The 22,306-nt window shown below is 38.2% G+C and overlaps 1 protein-coding gene across 4 annotated transcripts in view; it reads right to left on the minus strand.

The window, feature by feature from the left end:
• Positions 1-2,198: 2,198 nt before the first annotated feature.
• The window catches only part of dlgap1a (discs, large (Drosophila) homolog-associated protein 1a), a 112,499-nt gene continuing 92,391 nt past the window's right edge, over positions 2,199-22,306 (minus strand). For 2 of the 4 annotated variants that reach the window (XM_047589741.1, XM_047589739.1), the window contains exons 12-17: positions 21,537-21,818; positions 13,891-14,023; positions 13,462-13,553; positions 11,977-12,129; positions 11,241-11,264; positions 2,199-9,225 (exon numbers count right to left, since the gene is read on the minus strand). In XM_047589741.1, coding sequence (XP_047445697.1) covers positions 9,001-9,225; positions 11,241-11,264; positions 11,977-12,129; positions 13,462-13,553; positions 13,891-14,023; positions 21,537-21,818 — 909 coding nt within the window. In that variant the 3' untranslated portion in view covers positions 2,199-9,000. Of the gene's footprint in view, positions 10,140-11,240; positions 11,265-11,976; positions 12,130-13,461; positions 13,554-13,890; positions 14,024-21,536; positions 21,819-22,306 lie in introns of all 4 variants that reach the window. The other 2 variants (XM_047589740.1, XM_047589742.1) reach the window with 2 other exon arrangements.

Consider the following 22,306-nt stretch of genomic DNA (forward strand, 5'->3'; position numbering starts at 1 on the left):
TCATCAAGATAGCAGACAAGACTGAATTTGTTTTTAATGTCGCTTAAGTTGCCCCTCTCATTACATTGCAATTCAGCTGCAGTCCACTTTTCAGGAGACTTCAGTTGACACACAGTTGACACACAAAAAAATCTCTCTCTCTCTCTCTCTCTCTCTCTCTCCCTCTATATATATATATATGTATATATATATACATATATATACATATATGTATATGTATACATATATATATACATATACATATATACATATACGCAAAGACAAAGGAATTGGTGGTGGACCTGACCTGTCAATGTGGACATAGTGGAGGATTATAAGTATCTGGGTGTTCACGCTGATAATAGACTGGACTGGGGAAAGAACACACGAAAGACGCCCTGTACCTCAGAAAGGCAGTTGAAGTCTTTTAACATCTGCAGGACTATGCTCAGGATGATCTATGAGTCTGCGGTGGCCAGTGCCATCTTCTATGCTGTTGCGTGCTGGGGCAGCAGGCTGAGGGTAGCGGACGCCAACAGGTTGAACAGACTGATACGCAAGGCCAGTGACGTTGTGGGAGTGAAGCTGGACCCTCTGAATGCTTCACAGGGTGAAAGCCATCCTGGACAATGAGGCTGGTTTTTGTGAAGCGTCTTGAGGCGATTTGTAATGTTATTGGCGCTATATAAATAAAACTGAATTGAATTGAATTATATATATAGTTATATATATATATATATATATATATAACTTTTTGTGTCGAGAATCTTTGACTGAACTGTTGGAAGATTCATCCTTATATATATATATAACGATTGACTCATCAGCTCATCTGTCCCTTTGGTAATTTGTTCTAATTTATTTGAAAAATTTCATATAACATGCTTTAATGCTTAATGGTAATAAAAAATAAATGTTGCGCCCATATTTTTGTTTCTGTTCAAATGGAAGGTCGATTTCTTGCCTTTTCCCACCATGATGTTCCCAATACAGTTTGTGATTCAGACTCACTATTCCACTCCTTTAGCTCCTGAACAAATGGCAACATCATAAAGACATAAAAACACCCCTAGAAGATGAGGAGCAGCATAAACACAACTGACTGCTTGGGTTCAGTCCAGACTAAGAGCCAGGCATACGTTATCTGAGCATCTTGCAGGAACAACTTGGCAGAACCTTGTTTCATTTATTTATTTATTTTGCAAAATAGGTTAAGCGTGTTCCTGCATCCAAATGTGGTTACAATAACAAAAAAGTCAGAATCATATTTACCAAAAAGGTCTCTGACTTAATTGTAAATAATATTTATTGGTCATTAAATACTTGGCACAATACTGCCACCATGTGGTTACAGGTGAGATTCAGGTTGCATGCTGGCGGCTGCATTAATCCTGTTTGTCTCGTCAAACATGCTGAAAAGAAGGGTTCCATAAATCAGACAATGTATCAGAAATAGGGGAGATAATGTGTACTATACAGTAAAACAATGAGTTTGAGATAGGATTAGCTGCAGAGTTTGGGACAAAATAGTCTTTCATTGAGATTTCATAAGGCCAAACAATACAGAGAAATGGCATGACAGCTGTTTGAAAATATAAGGGCAATGCATGGCTCTCAGAAAAACCTTTGGTAAAGTAGAATAGAATGGTCAGGCAGAGTGACCTGAGGTCACCCTGAGGTCACAGAGAGTCAAGCAGATTCAACACAAATATCCACATTTGTTAAGCAACTCACAAGATTCCAGGAAGCACAGGTCTTGTTGAAAGACGGCTGCCTGATAGAGGTCGTAAAGGATGAGCAGTAGTTAAAGCATTTTACAGGAAGCGCAACAGAGCCAAATGCTGGGGTAGCTTAGATGAATCCATGTTTGAGAATTGTAGCGTACAGAAGGGCGTGTCTAACAAAATTAACATAATCTTATAGACACATAATAGTAACAAGCAAGCGGGAAGGAGGGGGCTGTATAAGATGTGTAGATGGGAGTTGTGCAGCAATGCAAAGTCCAGTACATACTGTAGTTGTTGTTACCAATAGTGGATATAAGGACAGTGGGGGGTCAAGTGTTAAGTTAATGGAGACAAATAAGCCCAAGACACAAAAAGATAAGTAATAATAGATAAATAAATATATGAAAAAAGAAGGAAAGAGACAAAAAATAATATAAATAACGATAAAAATATTGGTATTTTTGCAAACATGTATAAAAATTAGTCTTAGAATAAGAGTTTATAGTTCATTTTATTATGGGCTCATCAACAGTTATAGACATATAATACTCCCTTTACAATACAACAGAAGATTAGATTAGAAGAGTATGACAGACCACTTCAACAGAATCTCATAATTTAGAAAATTAATAAATAAGAGCATAAATAAACCAAATACATCTGTTGAACTTAGATATAGGTTCATAAGTACTAATATTTGTCTGCATGCATCATAAAATACCCTCATAATTTTCTGTACAAACACGAGAGATTGGTCGCAAGTATGAGCGGAGAGTTAATATACAGAATCACTCCATGAGGCTACTAGACCGTATTGAGGAAAGGCCCAACATATAAAAAATGGGACTCAGGAAGCACTTTATAGAGACACAAACACACAGTGCATCTTCCAAATGATAATATATACAAATGAAGAGCATACAAACGTTAATGAGTGGGAGACCCTGATTTTATAGACTCATCTCTTCCCAAGTAAAAACAAAACAAAACAAAACAAAACACAGTCCTTCAGAACTCAAGCACACCATTGGTTGGAGTTTCAAGGCTTTCAGAAGCCTTTAATCCAAAGTCGTTGTCTACGAAATTCCAGGATTTTCTACATATATCATAGAAAAACAAAACAAAGGTAAAATAAACATTTGTTTGCTATGAATTTTCAATAGGCATTACCAAATTAGTACAAGATCAAACTAATTGTGTCAATTACAAAAAAAAAAAAAAAAAATCAGTTTTAGGATTGAAATATATAATTTTATAACTGGCTTCGTGTACAAAAGAATTAAAGCTAATTTGCATTTTTCTTTATGGTCATTACGTTGAAAATAAACAATTTATTGCTTTGTCACAATTTTAAATATGTCGTTCAATTACAAAAATTTCAGAGCTTCATATAGGACAAATGTATTCATCTGTCAAGTTGTTCTTCACTTTAGTTCACTGATATATGATATATCAATTGGATTTTATCACATACATATGTTTGATACTAGTAAAGCACTAAAAAGAAATTATTATTATATAAGTAGTATTTTTCATTAGTTACTTGATCTCATATTTTTCATTTAGGGAGGAAGTAAAGTTTATCTTAGCTTGTATGTGTTATGTCATTTGAAATGTTATTACAGTAACTTCAATACACTGAAAATAATTGTGTAAAGTTCTCTTTTTAGATTTCGCAGCAATTGTGTTTTTTTAGACCACTTGCAAACACATGCAAAAACGATTCATTGTACTGGATTTTTTCTTAATTCAAAACACTTTGTACACCATAGGGCTGATTCACTAGTTGTTTGCACCTGCACAAAATGCATTTCAACATTAAATTAATGTTGGGATTTACTAAAAACAAGCAATGAAACACTATGGAAAGATGCGGACACATTTAACTTGTGGCTGGTTTTACCGCATATGTATTGAAAGTATTTTCCTTTTCACACTGAAAAAATTGCAGGCAGAGATTATTTAAATAAATCATGTGATGTATACTAAGATTTGTGGTAGTCAGTTTACCACCAATTGTGCAATTATTTAACCTTTGAATAAAAGACTGTCTCTATGAACACCTCAATTTCTACTTCTAACAATACTTTGTGATGCCTGTGATAGACTCCATTACTCATGTCTCATTATTATTATTATTATCCAGTGTCATAACTTCTGAAGGGTTATCAAGTTTTTAATTTGAAAAGTTTCCAGAGTCGCTATGGGAAAATTTTCCTTTTTCCTCAGTTCACATTTATGTCGTTTTGTTCCTGCTCTACATTTCCTCCCAAATTCAAGTCAGCACGCTTGCTACGAGAAACAAAAGTAACAGAAATTAGTAAAAACAAACAAACAAACAAACAAACAACATATTTATTCATCAGCTGTAAGGCCCTTTCCTCTTAATAAGAAGGGTATTTCACACTGAATATGGCTCACTGTCATTGTCGCTATCATTATCATTTAGACACAGAGGTAATCAGATTCTATACAAAATTACATTGCTTCCCCCGCACACACGCATAATCTTTACAAAAGAAGAAAATAAGTACAGAATATTTTCATCAACAACACACCAGCATCCTACTTTTGATCTCTATATTGTTACTCTGAAGAAATGGACAGTATTTATATAAGAAGTTGTCACAATATATGTTGGCATAAATACTAGTAGTATAAATGGCATTATCACAGATAAACAACATGAAGTGTTTCTTTGCCCCAAAGATATTTAATTGTCACTGTTGTAACCAGGTCCAATCTGGCTGTCAGGCTATGGAAAATGGGATCCATATGGATTTGGAATGTTTTCTGATGGCACTTCAGTTTTCTTTTCTAAAACTCACAGAAGGCATAGCAATAGTGGCAGCTGCTGCTGATCAGTACTGACTGGTGTTAAACATCTGTGGCCGAAGTCACTTCCCTTTGCACTTCAGCAGTGCTCTAGCAAATTATTATGCATAAAATGGAGAGGGAAAAGCAATTCAAAACAGCAGAGGGTGTGAGATTCTGACTTCTAGGCTAAGTTCCCATTTCAAGCATTTGTGCTCAATGAGGAAATATTGCTTGGATCCTTATTGTTTGGCTGTATTCAGCGTGACTAATATCAGCTTCTCAGTGTGAGCTGGTCCTGACCAGCAACCATATTGTCATGGAGAGGTAAACATAGCGGTCACATGTTAGCGTGATTGGTTTCATCTGTTAGCTGATGTGCAGCGAAATCAAGGGACTTTGCGAGGAAACAGAGGAAAAGATTTCGTTCTTACAGCAATGGCTGCTACTTCTGTACAGATCTGTGTTGGATGCAGTGTTGATCAATGACTTAATAGCAACAGATGTTTGATTGGGTCATTTAAATCTGCAGTTTGAAAAAGGTCCTGAAAGGGATTCTTTGTTTAGAACCTGTCTAGGACAAATACACATTGTTCAAATTCTGTGCATATCCACTTTGAAAGGAAAGTTAAGCTGCATATAAATATGTATGCATTGAGCAGAGTTATTAGAGAGCTGTTGATTGTTACCATATATTTCTGTAAACTCAGTCAAATTGCTTGCAGACCAAGGGACACCGGATAAGCAGAAAATGAACCTTGACTACAATTCCATTAAGACTGTAATCTAAAATTACATACAGAGATCAGTGCAGAGATCAGGACAAACTATCAGCACACACTGGGAAGTTGACTCGCATCACAGGATGTTATATAGTTAAGTAAGAGGCTGGTCACATCAGCATTTAGATGTGTGTAGTAGGTAGTGTAATACAGATGAAGGGATATGTTATACAAGTTGTTACAAAATATAACGACTGTTTTTGTGTCATATTCTTAAGTGAATACTGATATGTAAAATAGCTCAGTAAATCTGCTTTTATGTATGAGGATACTGCTGCAGAGTTCAAGATGAAGGCTTTCATTTTAGCTTTGCAGATATTTTAGTTAGCAAGATACCAATATCTGTAATTACAAAAACACCTGTTTGCTTGTCAGTATTTGATGTGACCAGATCCTCGGTCAACATACATACTTAAAACTGAAACCATTGCAGTAACATAAGAAACTGTGATATAACATACCATAGGTTATAATTGGAGGCTATCTCAGACTTTGATCAGGCACATTTAAATTACCTAGTTCCTGGAAGATTTAATCATGTTTTTAAATTGCCAGATGAATCTCTTATTTTTGATACTGCCAGTTTCAACCCATTTAATGTATGCTTTATTTGCATGTCAAGTGAAGAACGAGAAAGATCACTGCAATATTATAATTGTGTGACTACAGTCGCTACATAAGAGACACTACAAACTTCATACTACTTATTAGAACCTAGCATTTTCATTACAAATGAAACCAAAAAGGGGGGAAATGTGTGACCTGTGCATGGGTGGTGATACAAACACCCAGATCAGTTAATTTCCCAACATATTATGCATCAGTACATTGAGGCTGTAACACAGTGTCTGACAATATTGGCACTTTATAATCCATTTAATGGCTATCTATGTTATGTTTTTATAGTTTTGTTCATCACAAGTTAAAATAGAGCTGAGGCATGCACACAAGCCTTTAGACAGTGTTGAAACCAATTTTGAATACAGAAAAATGTTTTAGAAAACCTGCATGAACCTGTCTAATGGCTCCTGTTTGCAACGCCTCAGGCCCTGCGATCCAATAATATTACTGCTAAGCTGTAAACTAACAAACAAAATTAATGATGTCCAGAACAATGAAAATACTTCTAAGTTTCTTCTAAAACAGCAGTTCTTTAAAACATTTCAAGCTCCATAAAGAACCGGTGTAAACTGGAGATAGGGAGGAAGATGAAAGAAAAAACAGTGATCATAGTAAATCCCTTTTCCAGAGGGAAGAGAGAGACACTGTTTTTGTAATACACCAGCCTGCAGTGTTGATACAGCCACAAGACCTGAAAGAATTACCTTTGTTTCATGTGTTTTTAATTTGAGAGGAAATCATTGTGTATGCTAAGTGTTTTCTTATATAGTTATATGTTGTGTAAGATTGTCCATCACCTCTGTGCATAGGGTACACATGATTTATAACATTACCTTGTTTGATGCTTGTTCATCTCCCAAGTATCAAACTGTGTAGTACGTTATCTCCACATGACACAGTAAGGTGGTTAATTCTAAAGAATAAACAATGCTTCAAACAAGCTTATACATTCAGCATATGCCTTTGGTCCAAGTGTTTCCAGCTGCTCTACCTGGTCATTGACACATAAGGATATGGAACTGTAGACAGGCAAGGTTAGCAAGTCACTGTTCAATCATAAGAAAGGAGATTTAGAATCCTCTTATTGTAGACAATCCAACAAGCACATGTTTTTTAAGCATACCGTCACTGAGTATCCACAATTGTCCAAACTACGAGACATAGTCAGCGGCTGTGGCTCAGGTAGTGGAGCAGGGTGTCAACCAATTGTGAGGTTGGTTTGTTAATCCTTGACCTAGCTCAAGTTTATTTGGGGCTTGACAATGAACCCGAAATTGCTCCCAATGGCAGATGAGCACTTCGTATGGCAGCTTCCACCAATGGTGTTTGAAATGGTGAATTAAACACTGTAAAAATAGAGTACCACTATGGTAGAGGAGCACAGCATGCAGACCATTTCAGTAGTGGTCCTCCAACAAAATCCATTCAGTCACTGTTTTTACTTTCATCCGGATCTTCCTCATTATACATTATGTGAGTGAAACGATTATTAAATTCAGTTAAATCAGCTGGTGGTTGTAAAGATATAAATAGTGATGACTGCCCGGTATTATGTAGTTGGAAACAAAATTTTAAGTAGTCACCTTATACGTATGTGTTTATGACACAAACATATATGTACTAGGGGTATACCAGAAGTGATAGGGGTTTGTATTATGTCATTAGAAATTGTTAGAATGTACCTTAAATAATAATGTCATTAGTTGTTTTTATTTCTTATTTTACTCAGTATGAATTATTAGTAGTTCAGTAATAGGTGTGACGGAATAACGACACTTGGCATGTAGATTCTTCCAAGCATCTTGGATAACTGGATGTTCATTCACACCTTATCTGATTTAGGTTGCCTCATCAAAACCCCATGAAATTAATGTTGGCTATGGCACATTCGATATTTGAGCCGAGTATTTGTACTGGAATATACTGTAATTTGTTGTGGAAGCCCATATGCATTTACTATGGGATAGTGATAAGCCAGCAGTGTGATGCTCTGGGCAACGTCCTGTGGGAAACCTTTGGTCCTGGAATTTATATGGATGTTACCACCACCACCACTGTGTACCAACTGGTGAAACACTGTTGCAGACCACTCAAACCCCTTTGTGGTAGTGGACTCTTTCATGAAGATAAATGTGCCTTTCACACTGCAAAAACAGTTCAGGGATAGTTTGAGGAACACATGAATTAGGCATTGAATTGGCCTTTAAATTTCTCAGTCCAATGGAGCATTTGTAAGGTGTGCTGACCAAACCAAACTGACTAAACCATGGAGGCAACAACCTCAAGGATGGTCTGCTAACTTCTTGTGAGTAAGCAGAAGATCATTTAAGCCACCTTCAGAGGCATTTTATAGAAGATGCCTTGAGAGATCAGAGCTGTTTCTGTGGCACAATGGGGATCGATACAATTACACCAATCAGGCATAACATCATGACTGCCTTCCTAATATTGTGTAGGTCTCCCATGTGCCTCCCGAACAGTTCATCATCTAACTCATCAGAGAATGGACATGGGCCTCCTGAGGGTGTCCTGTGGTGTCAGGCAAAACAATGTTGTTAGTTGGGGCCTGTTCCTAAGGGTTGAGAGGAAGGGCCTCTGTGGATCATCCCACATACACATGATGATGTTTTTCATGGTTTTTTGTGTTGTTTTTGTGTGTATATCTGTGTGAGGCTGCATCCTGCTGGGGATGTCTGCTGCCATCAAGGAGTGTCATTGGGGTGAGGGTGCCTGATCTAGTCTGGTGCTACATGTCTAAGTAACATCCAAGTGAAAGCCAGGTGTGGCTGATCGGTGTATGTAATTTTATTTGATAATAATTCATATATTATGTAGATACTCTTAATGAACGTCTGTCAGATCTATATTTTTACTAGAAGGAAATTGCAATTCTGAGGAGCAGCAGTATTATGTTCATGGTAAACTGTGTAAATATTTGAAACCAAATATAAATAACGCATTCATATTTGGTTACAACCCATACCGTGGTGTGGACAACCATACATTGTTTGTGTTTTGTGTAAGCTTGGTGTATTTGTGTATTATATGTCAACCTTTGTATGTCCCTGTTACTGTCCTCATAGTCTTGTTTGAGCCTCAGGGATGTAGATCTCGATGCTGTCAGCACTCTCTGTAGCAGAATTTTGTCGTACAGATGCTGCTCTCTTGGCGGCCATCAGGCGCTTCCTAGCCTCCTGCCGCTGTTTCTCTGAGCTCTCCAGTGAGCGGTCTCTGGCCAGAGGAGGGTGATGATGATACCCTTTGGGTGGCTTTTTTGGCACTGGAGGTGGGATCCTCCTCTCCTGGTGGGAGAGGATAGAAGGTGGAGAAGGCTGAACATTTCAGTAAAAAGGTGTGTTTGTGTGTTTGTATGTGTCTGTGATGCCCATTTTTAATTTAATATTTTTTAAAATTGAATTGCTACATGTGCTTTAACACATGTAATAAGAAATGACGTGGGTGAATAATTCTTCATCATTTTCCACATCTTTTAACATACTGCATCAAACATTTTCATTCATAATGGAGGTATGCTACAATGGGTTCATTCATACACTTATAAATAACACGGTCACAGTTCCGTAATAAATATTTATTTCTTTGATTTGTAACAATCTATCAAATCACACTGACATTACAATCAGTGTCTTGTAAATGTTTTTGCATGTGTGCATGGTAGGTAGTTGACAATTTTAGCTGCATATAATGTAGCAGGGCTGGTTCCTGCATCTATTTTATTTAATAGAAATGTCCTAAAATATAATTCTATGGCTTTGGCTACCATTTCTATCAGTCAGTCAGATAATACTGTCACATCTAGCCCAAATATCTCATGATATAATTTTCTTTCAGAGTATGTTATTTGCTTTTATATTACCTATATTCCTTGTTCATATTGTGTTTTATGGCAGATTATGCTCCCCTGTAACCCAGTGTGAAACCATTTGCTTGATAGTGTAAAAAATGTGCTTGTGGAGTAGAAGTATTAATCACATACTCTTTCGTCTATCTATTTCGATACTACAACCTACAACACACAAAACAAAAAGCCACACATGGTGAGGAGGCTGCAGGTGGCGGAGGAAGCAGAAGGAAGCATGGACAGATGGATGGAAAGACAGACATGATGGATCCACGGAGGCCCAGACGGGTCAGGGCTCTGTGGTGTTGTTGAAATTGCTGTTGATTGATACGTGGCAGTTTGCAAACACCTTCACTGTCAACACACAAAAAAACACAGGAAAGAAAAAGACAATAAGACCAAATGATGAAGCCAGCAGACACAATATTTACAATTAAGCAAACCTACGAGTGATTCTGCTCAACGACAGCAACAGAAGAGGCAGTAGGCATCTTTAAAGGTTTACAGATACAGCTAAGAAGGTAATCTATATCCCCATAGAGACCAGGTCAGATACCATGAAGGCTTACACTATGGTTCTGCATGTTTACTTTGTGTATTTGCCTCCATAAAAGCTACTTTACAGGGAGGCTTGTTCTTGTGCAACATCACTTCACTATCACACTACAGGCAACATAAAGAAAGTACGTGATAGTTTTAGAGTTTAGACTAATATGTTGACTTGACATCTTCACCAGACATCAAATAAATATATATTATATAGTGATGTGGATGTTAAGAGGCCATTCAATGGCAGTTGCACTTTAAATAACAGGTGATTGTAGAGATTGCAAAGGGACATATTTTCAATGAATAGTGCAGTAACAAAATTATACACAAATGAGGGTCACTACACACTATGCAACAGGCAAACTTACATCTCTGTCACACTGTGTAAGAATCTTAATCTCAATGTCTGACAGACTTTGAGTAAGTGATCCAGACCAGACTAAATAAAATATAGTAAGCACATCCTGAAGGCCACAGAGAAACAGTCTTCACAGGCACAACATTTACTTACCAAGTAGTACTTTACCCTATCCTCACAATCACAGCTATCAAATCTGCTGATGCAAAGACCCCTTTGAGTCAATCAGTGTTTTCCTTCTACATAAATAAAGCTATGTGCATTTGCTATGGTCTTGAGCAATGATATGACGATAGATTTTGTACAAAGCAAGGCATTACAAAAAATGGTTGTCTTAAAGGGACAGACATACACTATACCATATACAGAGGCATATACAGTCACGTTGGGGACAACATGGTAGTTATGGCTTATGTTTCAAACATTTAAACATTAAACATTTTTTTTTTTTTTAAGATCAGTTGTAATTATTAATATATATATATATTTATATAGTTATTTAAACTCATTCTGCTTTTTCATAATGATCTTATTTAAAAGTGACTGACCTGGATGAACCCCAAGATTAGATGCTAGCGGTAAGGGGAAAAAAAATCACTCATAAATTTACAAAACACAGTACTCCAACTAAAAATTAATTTTGATCAAACCAAATATGATCAGACCTGCTGAAATAATTATTCAGTTCTGCCAATATATAATCATTTATGTAACTACAGTCAGTTGCGATATTTTCAGTAGTTACTCTAGTCACTGTCACTTGTAATGATCATATTTATGAGAATGCATCCATACACATAAGGTTTGTCCCTGGGATACTGTGTTTCAGACCCTGAAAGCCAGTGTGTGATGACAATCCATTGAGCAAAGTGACCGGAGTCAAATTCCTTGACGTCAAGTTATAGCCTTGATTCATAATTTTCATTATGGGAATTTCTTTTGAAAAAACAAAAAAACAAAACACAACAATAAACTTGATAGGTGTGAACAGAAATGCAAATATTACCTAAAGGTTTGTCCTGTTCCCTTTGAACTGGACTAGGAAACTGATTTTACATCACAGCCACCGAGCTGTGAAATATTCCTGTGTGTACCACAGAGAAAAGTAATTTGTTGCCAAGTAAGAGATTCCTATTGTATACTGACTAAGATTTTGAATGGGCATGGGGTAATAGCACTGGCACAGCATTGAATCAGCAATTCAGATGACAGTCTTGACCATTACTGGGATAAGATGTGATCTGGCATCAGTGACTCAGCCTGCGGTGCTGAAAATGATTGTACCTTTCTCTCAGGAGGATCCAGGGGTCTCCAGTTGTTTGCCCTGAGCTGGTGAAGCTCATCAAACTTGAGGCTTATATTCTCGATAGACAGTTGAAGCATGTCCCAAAAACCAGCCAGGTCTGAGGCCACAGGACGTGGGTGGGCATTGGGGTTCTAGCACAGTAAAAATGGAGCAAAAGAAGTAATAGAAGTAAGGTAAGTAAATGTGTTGATGTCACAGTTTTATTGTCTTTTCAATAGCTTTCAAAACACATTTTGGAAGGAAGCTTTCAATCAGCTTGACATTAATGAACATGTTAATCTAATTTATGAAACTACAGGACAAGTTGTAATGCAAGATACTACCATTTAACCCTCCGCATATGGTGCAATAATTTAAAAAAGTATACCCTTAATGTATTTTTCCTCCATTAAAAAGAAATAAAATTTGATCTTCGTGAACTGGAATTGATGTACACCAGTCCTACCAATAAGTGTCATAATATTCAATTAGTTATTTCATTAGTTATTTCTTGTTATTTTGCATCTGAAGTCGCATCATTTAACATATAGTTAGACACTGTATATATTTCATTACATTATGTTTTCTGTTAGATTAAAAGTCATTATTATTCTTTTACTGAACACACCATTCACCACAACATTCAAATGATATTGAAAAATGCAATACCAAATCAAATCTATCCCAAAGGGCTATACACATTATATGTCATCAAAAAAATGTGTGAAAGTACAAAACATATTGTTATAAAAAAAATGGGTAGGGTCATTGATGGAACTGACAGAGGTCATGTTTTCCACACTAGATTAAAATGTTATCTGCATCAAACTCTGAACTGTCCAAAATGTCTTGGTTCATCTTTTGGGTGCTCATCTTGAATGAACAGAATTTGGATGGTTAGCTGTGTTAATCAATTCTCACATGGTTTTGGAATATCTCATCACTGGGTTAGCTGGACCATGATCAGCAGCTGCTGGACCAGCCAGTTGATATTGGATCTTTTAAGCAATATATGGTGAACTGACCCATAGTCATCCTCCTTTCTTAAGTAACCTGAGCGTGATACCCTAAGAACAGGAGATGACTCAGAAGTAGAGATCAGGCAAAACACTAGGCAATAGTCCAACATCCCAGATTTAATACAATTAAAGGATAGTCTGCAAGTCTTTGCAGAAAGGAATTTCATTGCTGACATGTCAACAATGAAATTCCTTTCTGTGCATGGTAGAGAATGTAAAGACTGACATTACCATCACTGGTGCTGCTAAAGTATTTAGAACTATAAACTACTGCCACATGAATAAATGTTAAATATAAATAAAACTAAAAATAGATGTAAGAAGAGAAAAACATAGAAGCACTTTTAAGAAAAACTACTGAGTGGACGAGGGCAAAAAGAAATGGAAGAAAAGTAATATATTTTTAAATCAGAATTTGTTTATTGTCTAGCACTAACTGCATGTTCTCAAATGTTACAGACTCACCAGGTTTTCCTCACACAGCTCTCTAAACTGTTGAAACTTCTGGGAGATCAATAGCTGAGCACTTCCTATGGCAGTCCTCATTTTGCCCAGAACTGCAACCATAGACACAGGATTAAGAAAGAGAATATGTACAATACATACATCAGTTCTTTAGAAAATCTACAATTCGTCTGAATGTGCTAATGCAGCGCCTGATCCTGTTAAGCCCATTTACTTTCAGTCCTAATGTGACAGGCTGATCATAAAAAAACCCAAATATCATTTTCTTTAAATTTCTATTCTTGTTAATATTCCTAGGACAGGGAATCGGAAAATACAAAACCAAGATACAACAGTACAAAATGAAGTTCATTTTTGAGAATGAATGAACTTGTTCTTGGGAAAAACTTTGGAGTGACATGATAAATAAACACACACAAAAAGTCGTACCGTCTTCAGGTAAGTCATTCTCCCGCTGGTCCAGCTCCATCTGTCGACACCAGCCCTCCATGCGGTCAGTCTCCGCCTGCAGCAACTTCAGAAACCAGCGTCCATCTCTCTGACACACCGACCGCTGCACCGCCTGACAGGCAAATATTCATATAAAAGCAAATGCGAGTATCTTAAACCATTTTTTCAAGAATGAAATGTTCTACACTTTTCATAACCTAAGACCCTGACCATAGGGCAGGAATTTTTTTAATGCATATCTACACCAGAAGTTTTCATGCAGATGTGCAGTGGCTCCCTATATCCCAATTGACAGGACAAAAAAAAAAAAAAAAATCAATTATAGCTTATTTCCTCACTCATGTCCACTCAACATGGGGTGCATTTTTATACAACTCATCCGTCTGAATTAGATCAAGGCTTGAGGTTATGCATAATTTAAGGAAAGGTTGCTGTGAGTTACTGGCTGTGTGCCTCTGCATCACCTAGCTGCCTAAGCTCCACTCACGCTCCTTCTCTTTGCCCATATTTGCACTAGAGTTAAGACAGAGTGAGGGACTATCAAAAATGGCAACTGCCAGTGAGTCCCACTACACAACCATTTTAGTAGCTTAAAAACTCACAGAGTGATTTAAAATTCCAGTCTCGTTGTACGATTTGCTTTAATAATTTTTAAAATCATATCAGAAAATCATACATTTTTTATTCATTTATTTTTTAACTTTTACCAAAGGTGTAGGGATACAATATTTAATTTGATGATATTTTAGTCTGTTGTTTAAGGACCAAGTGGCTGCATCTCTTTAAGTTATAATGATGAAATAGTGCAAGCTGCTTTAATTGTATGATGTATGATGTATGATGTATTACCCATCACATGCTGTGATGGGTAATACAATACAATGTTTTGCCAACAATACAATACAATACAATACAATGTTTTGCCAATATTTTATTATTTAGTGTATGTATGTATTTATTATATATCAACTATAATATGTATTTTACCAAACTTTTATTTAATTAGTCTGATTAAGTCTGATTAGAACCGGATGGTTCTGAGCAGTACAAATATACTGCTCAAAAGACAAGACACATTTTAGATAGATATACTGGAAACATACATAGCAGATCCCACCCATATGTAGAAATTTTGTAAGAACGCGAGCAAGAGGTGAGAAATAACAGGACATGAAGTTCATGGTATGTAAAGCAGGTTTAATCTTGTTCACTGTAATTGTTTCAAATTTTGTATAAATTTAGTGTCAACTGGGGATAACAGGAAAGGCTTACATCCATATGCCCAGAGAAATGCTGTGGGGGATGCTCTGGGAGTATGGGGTGGATGTCCCCCCTGAGAGCCATTCAGTCTCTGTACGAAAGGAGTGTGTAGCAACTCATAATGTAATACCTTAAATGTAATAAAAGTTCATAATGTAATAATTGGCTCATAATGTAATAAAATGGATTGCACATCACCCCAAAAACACCATACTGACAGTGAAGTTTGGAGGTGGGAACATCATGGTGTAGTTCTGTTTTTCTGCATATGGTACTGGCAAACTTCATATAATTAAAGAGAGGATGAATAGAAAAATGTACAGACACATGACACATTCTTGAGAAAAATCTGCTGCCATCCATCAGAATGATGAAGATGAAATGAGGGTGGACATTTCAGCAAGACAATGACCCCAAACACAGAGCCAAGGAAACTCTCTGGCTTCAGAGAAAATAAAGCTGCTAGAATGGGCCAGCCAATCACCTGACTTGAATCCAATTGAAGATCTATGGAAAGAACTAGAACACTTCATAAAAGAGGCCCACAGAACCCTCAAGATTTAAAGACTGTTCATGTGGAAGAATGGGCCAAAATCACACCTCAGCAATGGATGCCAACAAAGGCTTTTGTACAAAGTATTTAATAAATATCAGTAAGCGTGTTCAATACTCTTTCCCTGTGTCATTTCACACTATTACAAAGAACTTAATTTCTTATTCGTTTGGGTTTTGTTCTATTTATGTATTGTTTGGGTTGTTACCAACACCTGGTGAAAAGTTCATGTCAATAGCACCTTTAGAAATAAGTTTACTATGAAAAATTGTGATGTGTTCAATACTTATTTTACCCGCTGTACATAGCAAGGAAGAGAAGCCTAATTCATCAAAACTGCACATATTGACTCCGAATTGGTGGAGGCTGTGAGTGGTGGGGGCTGTGGCGCAGTGGTGGTGGCCTTCGGTGCCCAATATACTCCCCACAAACAGCAGGACAGAATTTCCCCATCAGGGATCAATATAGTATATCAAAAAAACAGAATAAGCACTAGGGGAAGTGGCAAGTCAGGTGGTGGAAGGAATTTATACCCCTTTGACTATAACTTGTACATAGGTGGCATGACAGTAACCAACTCAAAAGCCGACAGGAAAAGAGGGTAAATTAGGGAAGACGAGGGACTGCAGTTCATTTAAAACTGTTTTTTAATTTGTTACAGTTGCTACAATAAATATAGGACACAATAACGGTTGGGGCTGGGGCTCATGGGTGAGCACCTGGTGGCCGGGCCTTCACCCATGGGGTCCAGACAGCCCAGTTTGAATGGGATGCATGGCCTCTCCTCCCCAGGAGGAGCATGAAGGGTCCGGTGCTCTGTGGATCAGGCCAAGGCGGGGGCCTTGGTGATCTGATCCTGGGTTATGGAAGCTGGCTCTTGGAACATAGAATGTCACTTCTCAGTGGGGAGGAGCCAGAGCTTGTGGTAGAGGTCGAGTGCTATTGAATAGTTGGCCTCACCTTGACACATAGCATCAACTCTGGAACCCAAGTCCTTGAGAGAGGTTTGCTGCGTGGGAGGTTTGCCCCCATACTCTCTGTCTGTATGTTGGGGTTCTCCTGGGTGGACGAAAAGGTTGCTTCCCTGGACCGAAGGGACTGTTGTTTGCGCTTATGCGCTAAACAGCAGTTCAGAGTACGCACCCCGGACGCCCTAGGATGGATGCAGGATTGCACCCTGACTGGGGACTTCAACACTCATGTGGGAAATGACAGCATGGGTATGACTGGGAGGAACGCCCTGCCTGATCTGAAGCTGAGCGGTGTTCAGTAAGTGGACTTCTGTGAGAGTCACAGTCTTTCCATGACTTACATCATGTTTGAATACAAGGTTGTTCAAGGATTCTCTTGGCACAATGATGGTCTGGACTGAAGGTTGGAGGATTGATATTTGTATCATCTCACCTGCGACCGTATGTTCTGGACAAGTTGCAGCTGCAAGTTCGCTGGTGCTGGTTGAGGCAATAAACCTCAAACCTGATGGTGGACATCAAAGGTGAGGTGAGCCATCAGGCTGAAGAAGCAGGCCTACAGGTCACGGTTGGTCTGTGGGTCTCCGGAAGCAGCGGACAGGTACCAGATGGCTAAGCGGCCCACAGCCAGAGCAACTGCTGAGGCAAAAACTCACATGTGGGAGAAGTCCGGTGAGGCTATGGAATCGGTCGGCTCTGATGCCAAGATCCTGGCAAACCATCGCCTCAGGACTGGTAGGCAGCAACTCAAGAGCTGCTGACATTAAGTGGGCCTATTGTCAGGTGGTGGAAGGAATGGCTTTATACCCCTTGAATCTCAGATTGAGGGGTGTTGGGTGTTGCTAGGGTGCTGGAAGGGCTCGCCCACCCGGTCCACATGTGTTTTGTGGATTTGGAGAAGGCTTACGACCGTGTCCCTAGAGGCATCCTGTGGGAGTGGCTGGATGGCTCCTTGCTAAGTGCCATTCAGCACGAGTTTGGTCTGTGTAGTCTGCTGTAAGTCGGACCTGTTCCCAGTGACAGTTGGACTCCACCAGGTCTACCCTTTTCACCGGTTCTGTTGATAACTTTTATGGACCAGCGTGAACAGATGAATAATACATCCAATGTAAAGTGAGTGTCTTTGACAAAGAGCTATATAAAACCAATAGATTATGATAATGCAGCAGTTTTGTCACAATATAAGCCATTACATTACTACATGAGCTACATTATGAGCTGTTTTTACGTTATTACACAATCTGTTTTTACGTTATGTTATACGGCACAAGTAAGGCTCATAATGTAATAAGTTATGCCATTATTACATTATGTGCTCATGATTTGATTACATTATGAGCCGATTATTACATTATGAGTTGCTACACTAAGACATTATGAAAATGCAACACTTTTCTCACAACAGGAGCCATTATTACTAGGGATGGCTTGATACCACTTTTTCACACCCGATACCAATACTGATACTGCAGCCTTGAGGATCGGCCAATACCGAACCGATACGTTTGTTTTTGTTACTAAAAGTAGTTAATAATACATGGACGTAATTTTCTTAATACTGACATCTAAAAACATCACAGTACAACAGTTATTCTGGTCCCCAAAAGAAAGAAAGGAAAAATGTGACCACAACTGAAGTTATCCAGTGATTTATTAAAACTTAAAACTCACATAGTTTTTAACAGCATTTGTAAACACTGCACCAGCTGCAGCATTTTAATGTTTGAAATAAAATAAAAGTGCAACTTGGTGCAAATATTTAAATTAAATGAAATAATTTCAGTGTATAAACAGAAAAGTCACATTATACCTCAATGACATTGCAAAGCTGCAATAAATCATTTTATGAATTAACACAAAATAATAGCATCTCCACTAGAATACTGTAGGCAGAAGTTACCCATGGCTTCTTAAGACACACAATCAAAACGAAAAAACTCTAGGCTATACACCTGATTTGCTGCACCAAAACAAAAACAGTGCACTCAGCTATTTGACTTTTGTCCTCCGTTAGTGTAAAGTTAGGGCTGGATGATTAATCGAATTTTGATTGTGATTTCTAATTTTGGCTTCTCACGATCATAAAAACACTGTAATCGAAGAAAAATGTTTACAATTATGCGCTGCGTGGCGTGTTTGCAAGTTCCTGTGGTGTAAAAGCACCGCAAACGCACCTCACGTTGCAGCAAGTGTGTGACGTGTGTGGATCAATTGTGGAACAGCAATTGACAACATGGCAGAAAGCCAGCCTGAGCCTTTAGTTGAAAAGAAAGTAGGACAACTTCAGTCATTTGGAGACATTTTGGATTCAAATTGTCAGACGTGGAGCAGAAGGAGATTGTTTGCAAAGTTTGTTGCGCCGTTGTGTCTGCACCCCAAAGCAACACGACAAATTTATTTAACCATTTAAAGTTCTGCCATAAAGTGGTGTAAGATAAAGTATTGAAGGAGCAAAAGACCCAAAAAAGTGCGTCAACTTCGGCCACCGCAAGACAGTTCTCCATTGAGGACACTCTTTCCAATGCCACTCCATATCCCACTGGCTCCCGGCGACAGCCTCAAGTGGAGGAGTTCAAGTACCTTGGGATCTTGTTCATGAGTGAGGGTAGGATGGACCATGAGATCGACAAGTCGATCAGAGCAGCATCAGCAATGATGTGACAAGTGAAGCTCTCAATTTACTGGTCACTCTAAGTTCCTACCTTCACCTATGGTCATGAACTTTGGGTAATGACAAGTTAACAAGATTGTAGGGTGGCTGGGCTCAGCCTTAGAGATAGGGTGAGTAGCTCAGACACATGGTAGGAGCTCAGAGTACAAGCAACAATCATCCACGTTGCGAGGAGACAGCTGAGGTGGCCAGGGCATCTGGTAAGGATGCCTCTCGGATGCCTCCCAGGAGTTGTGTTTTGGGCAAACCGTTACGAAAATGTTGATTCAACATTGTGAGACATATGGTCGGCTAGTACACTGCTTAGTGTGTCTACCAATGGGACATCTGGGTTCAAAACACAACCAATGAGCATCCTTAGACTCTAGAGTTTTGTTCCATAGTGCAGTGTAGGTTGTTATAGTTTCAGTCAGGGGCGTTGCTAGGCCTGTAAAATATTTAAGATATTTTGCATGAAAACACCAACGGAGTCTGTTGAAAATGGCTGTTAGTGAAATGTTGTGATTGTCTTGCCAGCCTTATGAATAACGCTTGAAGAAGAGACTGAATAATTGAGGGTAAAAGGGAATAGTTCCTTCCAGTGGCGGTGGTGGTGAAATTTGGTGGGTGAGGTAACAAACGCATAATACCGATTAAATAATTAACACAGCAGCAAAAGAAACATCACCTACAGTTACATCAATTATAGGTACACTATACTTATTTAGTGCTCTACATCAGTGGTTCTCAACTGGTCTGGCTTCTGGACCTAGCTACCATCACACCTTAATGACAAGCTGCGACCCAAATCAAAGAAATTTTTACACTTCTCAAATTAACTGAATGAAAAGATTGTGCAGTTTGAACCTGAGGTAGTAGAATAAAATATCACAGTATGAAAACAAATGTACATGACATGACAATCACAACATTTCACTAACAGCCATTTTTAACAGACTAGGTTGATGTTTTCACACAAAATATGTGAAATAGAAAAGTGCAACCTTTGGGAAATATGAACAAAAAAATAAATAACTTTAATTAATTGTAATTAATTGTAGCTTTAGCTGAGAATTTTCCTTTATGCAACTATGACAACCAATGCTGTACTATGGGGAAAAATAAAATCCATTTTGAGTCTAAAGAGTGAAGATCACTGGGACTTGGACCCCGATGTCCCATGTGGCAGCCAGTGTCGCTAACCACTGTACTATCCAACCATACATCTTGCCATGCTAAATCAGCATTTCTGTAACATGGACAGCTTAACGCTGTTTCCGATGTAGTTTGCACTGAATCCATGTTTTCTAGTTTTGTCTGACAATCCACAATTTCTTGTTGGGTCCATGCCATATCTCATGCAAAATACAGACATGGAAATAGCCAGTCCTTTCTTTCAAACCAAGAAACACGAAAATGAATAAATTTTGTCGTTTGTCACTTTAGGTTATTTGAACAGCATTTGGCCGATGTGATCCCAATGTCCTAACTTCCAACTTTTCCTCCAAAGACATTCAGAAAAATGGATTGGAAATCAATTAGAAATCAAGTAATCCGCCTTGTTCAACGTGTGGTATAACTTCTTCCCCCTCCTCCCCCTCTGACACCAGCAGTACTTTTGACCAGCAGCCTGAGGGCTGACTGGATTTAATCCAAGTGAATGATGGGTGCGTGGCATGACACCTGTCAATCACTTACAAGAACTAAATGAATGGGAGCAGACTGGGGGTGCTGGGACAGTAATAAATCAGCCCATTTAGAGATATTCTGTGTTTTTCTTTAGAATTCTTGGTGCTGTTGCTGCCCTTTGTTTCACCAAAATTTAAATCAACCTGTGAAAAAAATTTCTCATGTTTTTTGTATTAGCTTGGGAGGGCTTTCCCCTGTTAGCCCATTTATACCAGCTGTCCCTCTAGCATCACCACTTGCTGTGTCATTTTGGTTTTGTTAAATTAGTTTTTTTGTGTTTTCATACTCTGATATTATATTCTAGTGTCTCAGGTTCAAACTCCTCAATCTTTTCATTCAACAAATTTGAGAGGTTGAAAAAATTTCAATCTGTTTGACCAGGCAACGACATTTGGGAGAAATTAATAGTTCTCTCTACAATACTGTGACTAACACGATGACATAAATTGTTAAATGCACTATAAGTTTGTGGATTAACATCACTGAATGAGCTCCCACATACCTCCAGAATAGCAGAGCTGTTGAAGGTAACATTAAGCGGGTCATCTGATACACTGTCTATCCAGGGGTCAGGAGGAGGGAGGATGGACGGGTCAAAGCCCACATCCTCATAGTCATCTGAGGCACACGCGTGGTAGTGGTTCCCTGAGCCCTGGATGCTGACAGTAGAAGTTGCGGCATCACGGGAATATTGTCGAGAGATGGCACCTGATGACAGGACTTCCATATCAGTGTCTGGAGAGTCTAGCGGAATGTCTAGTATGTCTGGGATGTCCAGATCTGCCTGGATGAAAAAAGTAATAAATCAGTACCTGAGTGAATGGTTGTAAATAGTGCAAATCTGTTCAGCCTGAATTGATATTTATTCTGACTGCGCTTGGTTGTATTGTCATGGTTTAATACAAAAGTGGATTTAGAGAGCACACCTTTAACAAGGCTAAATAAATAGTCCTCTAAGTAGTAGTTTAACTCTTAATCAGTAGAACATTTTCTAAGTATGTCACAAAATAATTCTGAATTTAGAGTCAAAGTGAAATAAGTCCAGACAACCACAGGATACATAAATGTGGTCAAGTAAATGTAGTAAAATGAGAAAACAGAAAAATATGATCTAAATGAAATTCCAGATCAAAATCCAAACAAAAAGTATGGCACATTTCTTTGGCCATGGTAATATGTCCACTACATTTGATTAATAATTTTAACAAAACATTTTATTAGCTATGAAATAAGAGAAATATGATTTAAGCAAAACAAAGCAGCAGCAAATCT

The sequence above is a fragment of the Mugil cephalus genome, chromosome 7, assembly GCF_022458985.1.
Source record: "Mugil cephalus isolate CIBA_MC_2020 chromosome 7, CIBA_Mcephalus_1.1, whole genome shotgun sequence".
Classification (NCBI taxonomy): domain Eukaryota; kingdom Metazoa; phylum Chordata; class Actinopteri; order Mugiliformes; family Mugilidae; genus Mugil; species Mugil cephalus.